This window comes from Aquila chrysaetos, chromosome 3 (assembly GCF_900496995.4).
Source record: "Aquila chrysaetos chrysaetos chromosome 3, bAquChr1.4, whole genome shotgun sequence".
NCBI lineage: Eukaryota > Metazoa > Chordata > Aves > Accipitriformes > Accipitridae > Aquila > Aquila chrysaetos.
Window position 1 is genome coordinate 40240470 of NC_044006.1, and position 13827 is coordinate 40254296.

General features: G+C 39.2%; 1 protein-coding gene across 1 annotated transcript in view; it reads left to right on the forward strand.

The window, feature by feature from the left end:
- SCRN1 (secernin 1) overlaps positions 1-13827 on the forward strand; it is a 39997-nt gene that overhangs the window by 8198 nt on the left and 17972 nt on the right. Inside the window, exon 2 of the mRNA XM_030009786.2 lies at positions 3152-3311. Within this exon, the coding sequence (XP_029865646.1) occupies positions 3153-3311 (159 nt within the window). The 5' untranslated portion in view covers position 3152. The remainder of the gene's footprint in view (positions 1-3151; positions 3312-13827) is intronic.

Sequence of the window (13827 nt, forward strand, 5' to 3'; positions counted from 1 at the left end):
TTCAGGATTGCCTTTTGTTGGAGGAGCAAATAAGCTGTGAAAAAAGAGTAGGGTTTAACAGTAGGTGGTTTTGTGAGTTAGTCTGATTTATTAGAGGTACTGTAAAGGAGGAGCATTCTGTTCCTTCTGTAGATGAAAGATGCTTGTTTAGAGTTGAGTCAGGATGGTACCTTGTGAGAGGGCAAAGAGGTGGCAAATGCATGAAAATGAGAATGAGGACAAACTGAAGTTGTACTAAGAAAAAAGGAAAATGAAGTAGGCAACTAGAAATGTCCTGCTTAGATAGGTAGCTGCTAACAGACTGCTTTAGTTACATGATGGAGGAAGATGAAGTTCAGTAGTGTTCTGAACAAACACAGGTTGTGGGTGTATCTGAGAAATTGCCATCCTTGTCACATTTAAAATGAACCGAATGAGGTTCTAGGAAAAACTGCTACCTAGCAAAATGAGTAGATTTAAACTGTAGTAGACTGCTAGCTAGCTTCCTTCTCTAGAAACATAATTTAAGATCCCAGTGCCAACTCTTACGACAATCATGTTTTCAGTATAAGGCTGTAACATTCAGCTTGCAGTGTTTAACTGTTATATTCCCCCCTGTATGAAATACACTGTGTGTTGAAGTGAACTCTAGTTATAGAGTAGCTTACTAATACTTTCATACTTAAAAAGTGTTACCAAAATAGCAATTTGGCTTTAGTTCAGTAACTGGTGGTACACTTAAGGGAAAAAAATCAAAAACCTCACAAATACTATTGAGCCTGCTTTATTCCAAGGAGGACTTCAGGAGTCTGTTGAACATTAGATATCTACAGGTTTTTAATTCTTTTCTCTGCCTACTCAGTCTGTAGGTATGTAAAAGTCTGCCTTGCATACCTTCCAATTTGTTCAGTAACACAGTACTGAAGCATTCCTTCTCATCTTTTTAGACCTACCTGGCAATATGTTCGGTATCTAAGTTGAAGAACTTAATGTAATAAAAATTAGTACTGTGTATCACTTTAACCCTTCTTTCTAGGCTGTTGGATGTCTAATGTCTTTCAGCTGCCTTATGTATTTCAGATAAATCCACTTAGTTTGTGTTTAGAATAAAGAAAATATTTCTTTTGAATACTGAGATCCACAGTAAGCCTGCAAGTTATTCAAGATTTTGGCTGGTCTGGCAAGGCATCAGAAGACAAATTTAGAGCACTAAATGATGACTTACCTGAAGGTATATGTGAACTCGTAGGGTGCTGGAAAGTAGTTACATTGACATCACCAACACAGTGAAATAAATGTATATATTTGGAATAATTCATAGAAAAATACTAAATGGTTTCATTAACGGTGAAGCTTGGGCAACGCTATACCAGTTGCATTTCAGTTTAATCACAAATGCTCTGATGACTTGCAAGTGATAAGAGTGGCAATTAAAGTGGGGTTTTGTCTTCATGTCTACCTGCATGACACTCATCTAGAACCAATAATGTACTGAAACTTAGTGGCACATATGCAAGTCTGCAGGTAGGTGTCCTCTGCTGGATTTATTTTATCAGTTGAAGTCATTCCAGCTTATAGTACCTTGTCCTTTCACACTGGTCAAAACTCTGCTTGTAAAAAGGGGTTTGTTTGTTTCGTAATGCATTTTCAACTCAACTGGCTGATTATTCTTGTATATAATCTCACCTAAATTAAAAGGTTGTGTGAGGTCCCTAGACAATTCATCACCCCACATTGTGTTGGTAGAGGACACCTTTAACACACATCTTGTCTTGAAGTTTTTTTTGCAAGGTTGAGCACCTGTATGACCTGTTCATAGTCTACAGCCAAACTCTTAAGTGTTTTCTTCACAATTACCACTTTATGGATTATAGCCTTTATCCAAAAGGCATTCTTTCTTTGATTTAATATTGGAAGCCTGCTATGCTGTGAGAAGTGTGTGCTCAAATGGTACTGCTTTAGAAAAATAAAAAGTCACATTTGAATGGTTTGAAAGATGTCCAAGTTAATGATCAAACCCAGATTTGCACACACCCTTACCCCCAGCGTTGTCGTTCAAATAAATTAGCAGCTTTCAAGGGGAAACTTTTGATAGTAGTCGTTGTTTCTAAGGAGTCCAAATGTGTGCTGATATTTTTACTTGTTCAGGATATCATGGAGGGAGAAGAGAAATATATTTGTTCATTTTGGGGCTGGAATTTCTGATGCAATGATAAGATCGATAAGAAATCTCAGACATCTGTGTTGAGTGCTGTTTTAACAGTAAACTGTTTAACTGCTATTTTAGCAGTAAACACCCCACCTTTTTCTTCTGTAGGTGTATGTGCCAGAAGTTTCCCTGAATAGTGGAAAAAATGTCAGATACGGCAATGTGCACAAGACCAGCTATAGTAGTGTCATAGTGCTGAAACAGTTGACATTTTTTATTAATATATTGTCATTGCAAACACTTAAAATCTTAAAATACCTGTACTATCCTGTAAGCATTTTAAAGAATATTCACATTAGCCTGCATAAACAATTAAACTGCAATCAATTAACTTTAGGTAAGAGCAGCAATGCAGAGAAACCACAGTGAAAATAAAGTGCAATTAGTGCTTCAGTCTCTCTCTGATCTGACTAGATAAATTGACAGACAGTTTTTAATATAATTGTGCTGTATCGTTGTTCTGTTTCCAGTTACACCATTGTCTTCCCTCAGGAATCCCTCAAACATATTTTGCCTTTTCTTTTTAAAATATTAAACTGCATGGAAGCAGAGAGAGTAAATTATTTAAAATTATTCTGTGTCTCTGCACTTGTCTGAGTCAGCAGAATACATCTAGGTCATATGTTCCCGAACAGCTCGGGTGCAGAATATCTTCTTTCTGTGGGGACTAAGTAGAGTCATTAAGGTACAGTTATCTTGCCTTTTTTTCTCTCCTTTAAGCCTTCACAAGACTTTGGTGAAAAATGTCTGAAAATTACTGTAATTCTTTTTACTAAATCAAGATAAGCTTCCTTTGAGCTGTCCTGTTCTTCCATTATCATTGGACAACCAAATGACAGATAGAGGGAATGTATTGTCTCTTAGCTACAACAAGTAGCAGTAGACTGAATGATTCTCTAATGCATGCAATTATGAATTCAGCAAACACTAGTTTTGTTTGTTTACTCCTCTCTTCCTTTCCAGGATGGCTGCAGCTCCCCCAAGTTACTGCTTTGTAGCCTTTCCCCCATGTTCTAAAGATGGGCTGGTGGTGTTTGGAAAGAACTCTGCACGGCCTAGGGATGAAGTACAGGAGGTGGTCTACTTTGCTGCTGCAGCTCATGAGCCAGGAAGCAAAGTTGAGGTAAGGGTGAACTGTTACATTCAAACTGTGAGAAATTACTATTATTGGAAGAAATGAATGCTGTCTTGTTCTCTTGTCAGATTGTGGAGTCCTTGTTCCCTTCACTCAAACCTCTCTTGAGTAGAGAAGAGACAAGATTTTTGCAAGTCCTGAAAGTGAAACTCAGACTGTAACTTTTTTGTTCAATTGAGGAAAAATCCATGATCTGTACTTTCTCCAGCAGACAGGCTGAATTGTTCACTTCTCTGATTCCTGGACTGTGTAGCCTATCGCTTTTCTTTTTAAGGGAAAAATATCCTGGCTAACTGGAACTAGAAGCAAATTTTCAAAGTTTGTCACTTGCCATTTGAATTGTTCTGATTCGTGGTGGTTGTTTGGCAGCTGTAATGGGGCCTGACTATGCTAGGCATGTTGCAAAACAGGTAGCCAGAAATCTCTGCCTCAAAGAACTTGCACTCTGGTGAGGGAATGTGAGAGGAGGAAAACAAGAGCATAAGCTTTGTAAGCCAAACATAACTCTTGTACATACAGTTGGCTTTGATGACCTGTTCTGTAGCTGAGGCACCTGCATCACGGTCAATTTTCAGTGCTGTGGCTTCTCTCCAAATCCAAGCTGGATGTGGAGTCCTGAAGCTGGACGCTGATGCAGGTTGAAAGGGACCCTGCTGGAAGTAATTTTAATTATAGTCTGTTACTGCAACCTCACTTTAATGACAGGAGAAAGGAAAGGATAAGCAGGTGTGGAAGGGTGAAGCAAGGGGACAAATGGAGCAAGACAACAGGAAGGGGGAAAAGTGTGAAGTGAAGGTGGAATGAAGAGACTGAGGCAGCCAAAGGAAAGACAAGGATTGGTGTGGATAACCATTTTAGAAAGGACACAGCCTGATTTGTGCTGTCAGGAGCTTTTAGAGTCCACAGGTTCTTGCTCTGGCTGGCAACCGGGAAAGCAGGAGCTGTGAGGTTCCCTGCATTCAGCTCCCTGCTGTCCCTGTGGCTGTGCAGAAAGCTGAGGACACTAGGTGTTCTGCACCAGGCTGGCGTCTCTCATCCCTACAGGTCCTTTATGGATATAATCGTCACTTCCCCAGAAGAGGTACTAAGGCCAGTGCCAGTTTTAATTCTCTTTCAAGTGGGACAACTTCCAAATTTCAGAGGATTTGGTGCTGTTGTTTCTAACAGTTAATGTTCTCTTGATTCCATTTGCTGACAACATCTAGTACCACTCATGCATTATTAAATGGTTTAATCTTGGATATAAAGAAATCCCCTCCCCCTGTCCAAAAGCACTAACTGCTGTTAATTGCAGTGCTGTATTGGTAGCGCAGTTCTAGACCTGTGCTAGTATAGAGAACACAAGTGTGACAATAAGACAAGAAGAAAACTTCAGAGCAGTCTTTTTAAAGCTTCTCTTCATAGAACTGGAAATGAAAAAAAGTTCTGTTATTGTGGAAGAAGAACTTCCAAAAGCTGCTCTGGAGTGTTTGTATCCTTAAAGGAGAATACTTCGCAAGAACTTAATGTTAGAGTACTTGATTCTTTTAGTCTCTTTGCCCCATATCTTACTCTTTGAGATTGTCATAATTTGCTGAAGGTTATAATTAAGCCATATATAATCTATTATGATCTCTCTCCCATCCCATGATTAACCAGTTTAGTGCCTTTTATAGAATTCAGTCATAAATTGGCCTCTTTTCTAGTCGTTTTGGAAGTGGGGAGCACAATCCCTTTGCCTAGTACCCCTTCAAATGTTGAACTTTTTTTTTTTTTTTTTTTTTTTTAAATGAAGGTAAAGTTTGTTGCAATGTGGTGAGGATGCACTTTTAGACAAGGGACTGGAGTGGGCTAATACTTTTTTTTTTTTTTTTTTTTTTTTTTTTTTTTTTTTTTTTAGATTAGGGGCTTAAGCCCTAATTAGATGGTTACTTTGGCCTCTGCTAGTCTATGCTACTGCATAATTCTTCATTAGCTACCCTGAGATTTTGCAAGTACAGTGGTGTACAGAAATATACAGACTCCAGACGTTTACCAAAATTCTTCCTGTTTCCTCCCAGTACAGAATAAAACATCTTCAGTTGCTCTCGGAGTAGTGCAAGCAACCACTTATTGCTGCATTGTTGTCACACTCAGCACTAAGTATTGTTAATGTTTTTTTTTGGGGGGGGGGGGGGTTGGTGTTGTTTGTGGGTTTTTTTGTTTTTTTTTTTTTTTTTAAAAAAAGCTCATGGGTATTTTGAGTAGACTAAGCTGGTTAACACAAGATACAGATTTTTAAATGTTTTATTGGGTCTAAAGGCTGTCTGGTAGCTTTGCATAGTCCTTTAACTGCTCTCCTTTGGACAGACCTAAACATAGATTTAGTTGTTAGTTTTTCTTTAAAGTTCAAGATTTTTTTTCCACCTTCAGAGAGAGAAAAGAAAGCGAGTGTGTTCACTCTAAGAAGTCTAGCAAATATTAATGTTGTAGAGTAATTCTCTTTAGAAATAATCCATTTTTTTAGTTTTCTTTTAAAACTGGCCACTTCAAAGGTCTTTAAAAAAGTATCATAATAATCCCCTTTGCTGTAGGAATTGTGAAAGATTGACTGAATCAATAAAAGCTCTACAATCCAAGTTTTAGGCTGCTAGATTTGATTCTAGATTTTGCTGGTTTATGAACTTAAGGACACTAGTGAATAAGAAGATTGCAATTTCAAACATGCTAACTCTTTGTGATAGAACAGAAGGTGTTCAGTTTTTGCTAATTAGCTGAAATGTGCGTATTTCTCCAGTTATAGGGAGAGTTATATGTGTCTAAGACTACTCTTGCCTTACGACAAATGCATACTTACCTATAAGCAGAGTTTGCACAAAGCCTGTTAATTCCTTGTGTGGTGTTAGTGGTACGTCTAAAAGTTAAGAAAAGCTTTAAGGAAGGGCTTGAATTCAGCTGCTTCATGTTTTTTAAGTAGCAGGCATGCAAAACTATATCCACCTTTTAAGCAAACTTATTGAGCTGTCAGAGGTAATTAGCTAATAGGGGGAGTGGAGAGGAGTGTCAGAGCTTCTAGATGTAGCCGTTGACATATTCAGAATTATTACTTTGTTTTTTAAAACCCATGAAAACTGCCAACTGTTCAATTATCATTGGGTGGGGTTTTTTTTTTTTTTTTTGCTATAGCTTTCCTTTCCTTGTGTTTTCTAAAACTAACTAAACAGGTCTGAGAAAATTAAAAGTCTGAGAAAAGTAAATGTATGAGATTTTGCAAATGGAAAAATGCGATTGACCAATTTCATGCTACTGTTTTTCTAAGGCAGTAATCCTTTGTGCCTCTGACTAAATTTTCCCTCTCACCCATCCTAGCATCTTTTTTCCCCCCAAATGAACAGCTTTTCTCTCCATTCCATATTGTACATTTGCATTAATTTCTTATGTTAGATATATGATCCTTTACCTTCACTGGGCAATGGTAGTGGACTTGCTTTTCATTATATTCTATTCTTTGTAGGTAATGTAATTCAAAGTGTATCAAATTTTGATTACTTCTCCGTGACTGTCACTCACATTCTGAACTTCTGTTAAGAGGTGGTTTTCAACACACTAGCAACATGGGTTGTTTTATAAGACACTCGCAGGAAGTCTGTATCCTATTGATGTTCTGTGCTGCTCACGTTTGCAAATGTGATAATGCACAATGTAACAAAAAATGGCACAGTAGTTCAGCTAGATTATTACCATAAAGGAATCTGGCAGTCTATGCTATATAGCTATCAGCTAGTTTGTGGCAGGGCCTTAAACAAGGGAATTCAGTGAATACTGCAAGTCGTTTTAAGCTTGATCTTTGTGGCTCAATCTACCAGACAAGTAACCCTGCAGCTAACTCATCAACATAATTCCTTCCCTCCATGTCAGCAGGTTCCCAAGACCCTGAACAATGGGGCTTTTCACGAAGGTCTGTTCTGTGTGTGTGTGTGACAACTTTCTCAAAAGTTTGTTCTTGTCTTGCGTTGCAGTTTTGCAGTGGCAGATGCTGATTAGCACTCTTCCTTGTTGTAATGTCAGTCTAGTAAACTTGTACATGCAGGTGAAATATTGCTTCCTTAAGCATAAACAGGGTCCTTTTTTTAATTCTTCTACTAAAAGTAAGTGTGTTCGTTTTTCCCCACACATGGATTTTAAGAATTTTTCATGTGTTAGTGAGAATTCATGTTGTATGAGTTTTAAGATGCAAGCCCCTCTGTCTTATTTTTAAGGTAGATTTTACTGACCAGATTTTTCTTGTTCTCTAGTAACCTGCTGCTTGCTGTGGTTTCCTTTCCCCTGAAGAAGTCTTGGGTGGATGACTTTTTCTTAGCTGAATTTTCCAGGTGGATTTTTTTTTTCTTTTAGATCAACCTCCTTTTCTTCTAATTTGACTTTTTTATCCATGATTTGAAAATAGTCATGGTTGCTTGCTTCAGTATAGATCTGTAAAAGCTCTTTTATCTTAATGTCATGCAACTTCTTGTGGAGGAGTGGAAGGGAGAAAATAGAAAGGATGGTCTACAACAAAGTCTATCAAATTGTGGAATATGCAAAATTTTTCTAATACGTTGATATTAAACACTCTTCTGGGCTTAAAGCCAGCCCTCTGTGGGGTAGGAGGAATTTTGTGTTTTCTAAAACTTCATGGCACAGTTATGCCTCAGTTGTTTTGGGGGGTATTTTTAATAGTGTGTGGTTTTTTTGGTGTTTGGTTTTTTTTTTTTTTTTTTTTTTAGGCTACCTTCCTACCTCCCCTTTCTCTGAGTTTTCAGAGAAGCAGTAAGATTTTTTTGCTATGCATTCATCTAAGCACTGCAGACATAAAAACTCATCTGAAGCTAACTGTGGGGTCTCTGTCTGGTGTTGCAAGATAGATATAAAGCTTGGAAAGTAGACTTCGACTGTATTAAAGTTGGCTTTGTATTACCTGTAGGTATCTTAATTCTGATATTTGTAACATAATCACCAGGCATCATGCCAGTGCCATAGTTTAGTTCTGGTATACTTTGATTCCCTCTTTTGCCAGCTGTTTGTGTTATCTGCATTACATCTTGGGGTAAGATGTTCAGAATCTGGTAACAGAAGCCAAGCAGCAGCTGAATCTACTGAGAATTTGCTTGTCGGGAAACCTCCAGATTGGATTGACAGTGCCACACTTAGTCATGTTACTACTGCAGCTGTGAACTTGAACCTGGGCACCACCACTATGATACCTCCATGGGTAGATGCTGATTTGCAGGAAACCTTGATGAAACACGGCAGTGTTTGTACCCATGATGAAGCTTTTCATTTACTCTGTGTAGATGAAAAAGGTTGTAGTCTAAAAGCTTACAATTCAGAGATAGTTTAGGAACCTGCTTTTTCTTGCCTCTCAGCTGAGACCTGATAACTGGCTCTGTAAGCAGCCTGCAGTCAGACGGCTTATGTCAAGCCACCTTGTTTAAACTAACCTTTAGACTTCGCACAGAGATAGAGGAGAGGCACTATGCAGGCAGACAGCAACTAATAAAACAGAGAAAGTGGTTGCTGCCTACAGCAGAGTCTATTGCTTGGCTAATGTGAGCTTTTTCTCTGTTCTGCTCCATTGCAGGCCACTGGCCTTTAAACTAATGTGTTTGACTTTGCCTTGTAACACAATGCACAAGCTGGCAGAAGTTCAGAGGTAGAAGCCATAATCCCTTGGATGTTTCTGCCCTCTCAAAGCCTCTGTTTTTACTGTAGGAGTGCTGATTCTTTGCTCCCTTCTGCTATCAAAGCAAACCTGGTTAGCTTGAACTATTTTTTTTCTTAATCTCTTTAATTTTTTTTTTTTTTTAATTAGAACAGAAAGAAAGAGAAGGGAGAGTGCTGGAATTGTGTGGGGCAAAAAACTGCCAACCATCCTGTCTTGACCCAAACTGTTTACTTGTGGCAAAACAGATGTGTGAGCAGGTATTTCAAAGTGGCCAAGCAAAGAAATCAGTCCTAGGATATCTGAGAGTTCCAAGGATATCTCTGTGGGCTTTTTATGGCTTCTTTGAAATCAGTTTCTTACTGTTTTAAAAAATTAAATTAATAAGCTTCATCCCTATTTCAGTTTTACTTTTGCTTATCACCCAGGAGACTGCTAGATTTGTAACTTAAAAAACAAGAAGTAAATTCGTGACTGCTAAATCAGCTTGACATAGTGTCTCCAGAGGAGTGTTCTCAGCCTTGGGTACCTTGCTGCGCTTTGTGGTATTTTATTTGTTTACAGATTTTTATATTTCATTTTGTTGAGCACATTTCCATACTGTGCCTTACATGCCTGAGGCTCCTTGGTGGCTTCATAAAGTATGTTGGAGTAGGTCAGAGGGTTTGTAGTTCTGCTTTTTGACAAGAGAACTGTTTGGCTTTTTCTAGCTTCTCTAATTCTTTTCTAGAATAAAATCTATCATCCTTAGTCTTCAAGGTAAAAGACATTGCTAGAGATCAGAGGCATACAGATTCAAATTTTACAGTTATTGGTTGCAATGAATAGAAACAGCTAGAAACAATATGGAAATCCAGAAGCTTATGTAAAGTGTACTAGGGCCTTCATAAAAAGGAAAAACCTGTTCTTAATATGAAGAAGTAAGGGGCACTCTACTGTGGCAGAAATTGGTTTTGTTCTGTATTTGTGCACTTAGTAAATGCTGCTGTTGTTTATATCTGGCTACCACATGAGGATACAAGTACTAGCATAATGTGTGTTTTTGAAAGCTAGCTACCTGAGGATTCATCCTGCCACCAGAGAGACTTTTATTAACCATTCTGGTTTGACGATGTAACTGCTAAGAACTAGGCCTGACTACTTGAGATGCACCCAGGCTAGGTTTATGCTGGTGTATGGCTGTCCCCTCCACTGCAGCACAGCAGTTGTGCTGCTAGGAGAAGATCTCATGGCCAAGCTTAATGGGTGTTGTGAAGTCATCCAGGTGTCTTTCACTGTATACTTAGTGCTGCTTGGTGCATAAGCAATCAGTGGTAACAGCATCAGCTAGCCACATCTTCTGTATTGCGTGCTACTGCTTGCATATTTCTATTTTCAGAGAATGGTTATTCCCACTCCTTTGAGCTCTATTGTGTTTGTTCCTGTAAATAAGCAGCAAAAGAATTATCTGTAAAACAAATTCTATCACGCACGTCCACAGGAGATGGTCTGCGGGGCTTTCTTGAACAACCATGTTCTAGCTTTCCAGTCCCCCACTTCACCATGATCGGAAGGCCCATGTAGCCCGTGTCACCTGTGGAATCACCTCTCTAGGCAGTTCCAACCAGGCTGTCAGTCTTGATGTCTTGATGGCCACAGAGGCAGCAGGCTGTGAGATTGCCTCATCACATTTTTGCCATCCCCCTTTTGGAAGGGGTTAAAAGCAGCTGTGGTGCAACTTCTTGAGTTACCGCAATAGTACAGATATTTTGCCTATTTTCAAATACATGCTATGGTACAGCAGTGCTTGAAGTAGTTAAGCAAAGGTTAATGTCAAGTTAGAGCCTGGATCTGACGAGGGGGTGGTGTGGGGGAATCTCTTTGTGTAATCTAGAGTCTTGTGGCCCTTCTTCAAAGATCATTTCTTTCTAAAACATTCCCTGACTATTGCCTTTGTTATCCAGGGCTGAAGGCGATGTGATTTCATTGATATTTCATAATGACCTGACTGATGGGGCTAGAAATCAGGCTTCTGCAGCCTGAGTACAGTAGAAGCTGCACAATAGTTTCTTTTCATTGATGAAAGAAGAAATCTCTTGTGCTTATGACTGTCGTGTCTGCTTTTGGAATACCTCCAACATATCTGCATGCCCTAGCTAGGGTGGGAGGTACATTTGTGCCTTGTCCTATACTTAGAACTGCCTTGGTAAGATTCTTTTCTTGATACCATAAGTGAAATAAAAGAAACATCATTAGTTTCCAGCCTGCTCAATTCTCTAAAGTTATTGGCTGCATCTCTTGTATGTGAAGTCTCTGTTCTTTACTTTTATATTTCCTGATGGGGAATTTACTGTCACAGGGCATGATGCCAGTTATGCTGCTTTCAGGGCTGGAGTTCTAGCAAATCAATGGAGCCTGACACCACTCACTCACAGCCTTTGCCACCAAATGTATCAGTATTCTTCTGTTTTTAGCATTCATACTCAAAGAAAAATGTTAGTGTTGGGAAACGCTGAGGCTGGGTGCTTCAGGAATTTTAAAGACAGGGTTGATAGCAAGCAGAATCACAGCAGTACCTTATGTCTATTTTATTTGTCATTGCCTAGTTTGGCACAGCTCTCGGTAGAACAGGCTGCTATGCTGTTGTGCTGGAGGGATTTGCCTGATTGGTAGGGTGTAGGAGAGGGGACAGGGAGGTTGTGGCTTGTGCTTGCTTTTGAAATCTCGTCATCTGAGCTCCCATTTCTAGAGATCTAGTGGCCAGTGAGGTTTTTGGTGGATAGTGTTGTCTTTCCCCCACTATTTCCTTCCATGTCTCAGCTGTTATAAGCATATGTTCTGATTTCTGTGGAATAGGTAGCAGTGGTTTGGTGTGCTGCAAATCCAGTGACTGGGTTTAGTTGACCTACCTTTAAAATGGATGTGTCTTGGCTACAGGTGGATAGCCCAGTTCCTCTGTTTCCTGCATGAAGGTATTCTTTTATCTCGAAAAGTGTTCTCTGATGTTATTTTAAGGGTGGGGGGTGGGCGGTGGAGTTATGAAGAGTGGGAGGTTTACATTTAAAATTAATAATCTATTGTCACAACTGGACCCTAGTTTTTTGAGCAGCTCATACCTATTATTAACAAATATGAGCCAAATGCCTCCCTTAATACATCAGTCCTATTGAGTGCCTACTTTTCTGCTTACTGGAGTAAATAATTCTAATGGGAAGGTAAAATCTCATCAAGGCTTTTTCATCGTCAATAACCATGGCAAAGGATTGTTGAACAAGAATCGAGTCAATAGTAGTTTTACAAGGGCTGTCAGCTACTATCAGATTGGAATGATTTTCTGTTATTTAGGTCTTCTAAGGCAATTTATATAAATAAAGCTTGAACATTGTCTATGTACATGAGTTATTCTATGGAAGCTGAAAATAACAACATGAAAATATGGTCCATGTTCACTTGCCATTTGGTTGGGGAATGTAAAGAAGCAATATAGAAGGTGACAGCTGTATTCTGAGGTGCGCAGAGAGGCCTCTGGATGTTTTCTGGCCTCTGATTACATAGTTACAAAGCACAAAAGCACTTTTTTCAGAATGCTCTGCATCCTTCAAGTAGGAGCAAACAATTTTCTCTTTCCCCTTTCTTGACTGCTACCATTGACAATAAAATCTTTATAATGAATAGCAGCTTTGGAAATGCTTGATTTTGGGATGAGGTCCCAAGTAATAAGCATTTAGTAGCAAGGATAGCCAGAATATGTTTTGCAGAGAAAAGACGTTCAGCATTTTTTTAGCCTATTGCTTTTCAGAGTGTTTTCATCGTTTTTCCTTCTAGAAAATCAAAGTGTCAGTGTAAGCAAGCTTGTATAATAGGGCTATTCAGCCTGAGAATGCTGTGCAAGTGGGGGTTTATGGAGTGCTGAAGTCTCCTCCACACTGCATCTAGGTTTTTGCTTTCTGCTGCAGAGTTGAGAAGGTTCATGTCCTGGATGGCTCTGCAGGATGGCTCCAGCTAGCTGACCACCTATGAGATGTAGGGAGCCAAGACTTGTGCTGTGCAGGGGTTGATGTCTGTCTGGCTGCAGACTTGTCTCCTGATAGCTGCTTGGGTCATGTCTTCACATGTAATGTGGGAGGGTGCTTGGCCCAACCCCTTTTCCTGCAGCTGCAGCCCCTCCTTTGCACATCCAGGAAATGCAGTTATTGTTCACTCACACACATGCATTAAGTGCTTATCCAAACAGCACTGAGCTAAAGCTCTGAAGAAAATTTGCACAGAATGTCAAAAATGAGATTTGCTTGCTGACAGCTCAAATGGAGAAGGGGGAGTCTTGATAAGAAATGTCTGCTCTGGCATGGTTTGTTTAGAAAATGAAACAAAGGGTGAACTGTATAAAGTGTTTCTATTACTTGGATCTTAGCTCTTGGCCAGTGCCAGATGTTGTTGCACTTCAGTAGATGAGGAATCTGCCTCTACAAAATCGTAGTGTATTACTATATAAGCAATTTGGTCAAACAGCTCAGTCTAATATTAGGGATTTTCTTCAACAAATACAGCAGATAAGTCCCTGCTAGGGTCTTATTGCCTAAGCCAAAAATAAAAATTAAGCACACAGGAGAAAGGAAAGGGGAAGCATGTCCCTACTCTATTTTTAATTCCTTAGAATGAAAAAGTTCCCCGTACCTCCCCTTTTTTTTTTAATCATGTGTCTTGCATGAGAAATAATCCTCTTATTTCACCTATAATTTGCCTTGTTTTATAGAAAGATGGCAGTTTGACCTGTTTGCACACAATTTCTAATGAAGGTTGCAAGCTCATTTCTTGTGGTGTTCTTGCATGGTCAGAATGAAGGGCTCTAAAAATGCCATTACTTAT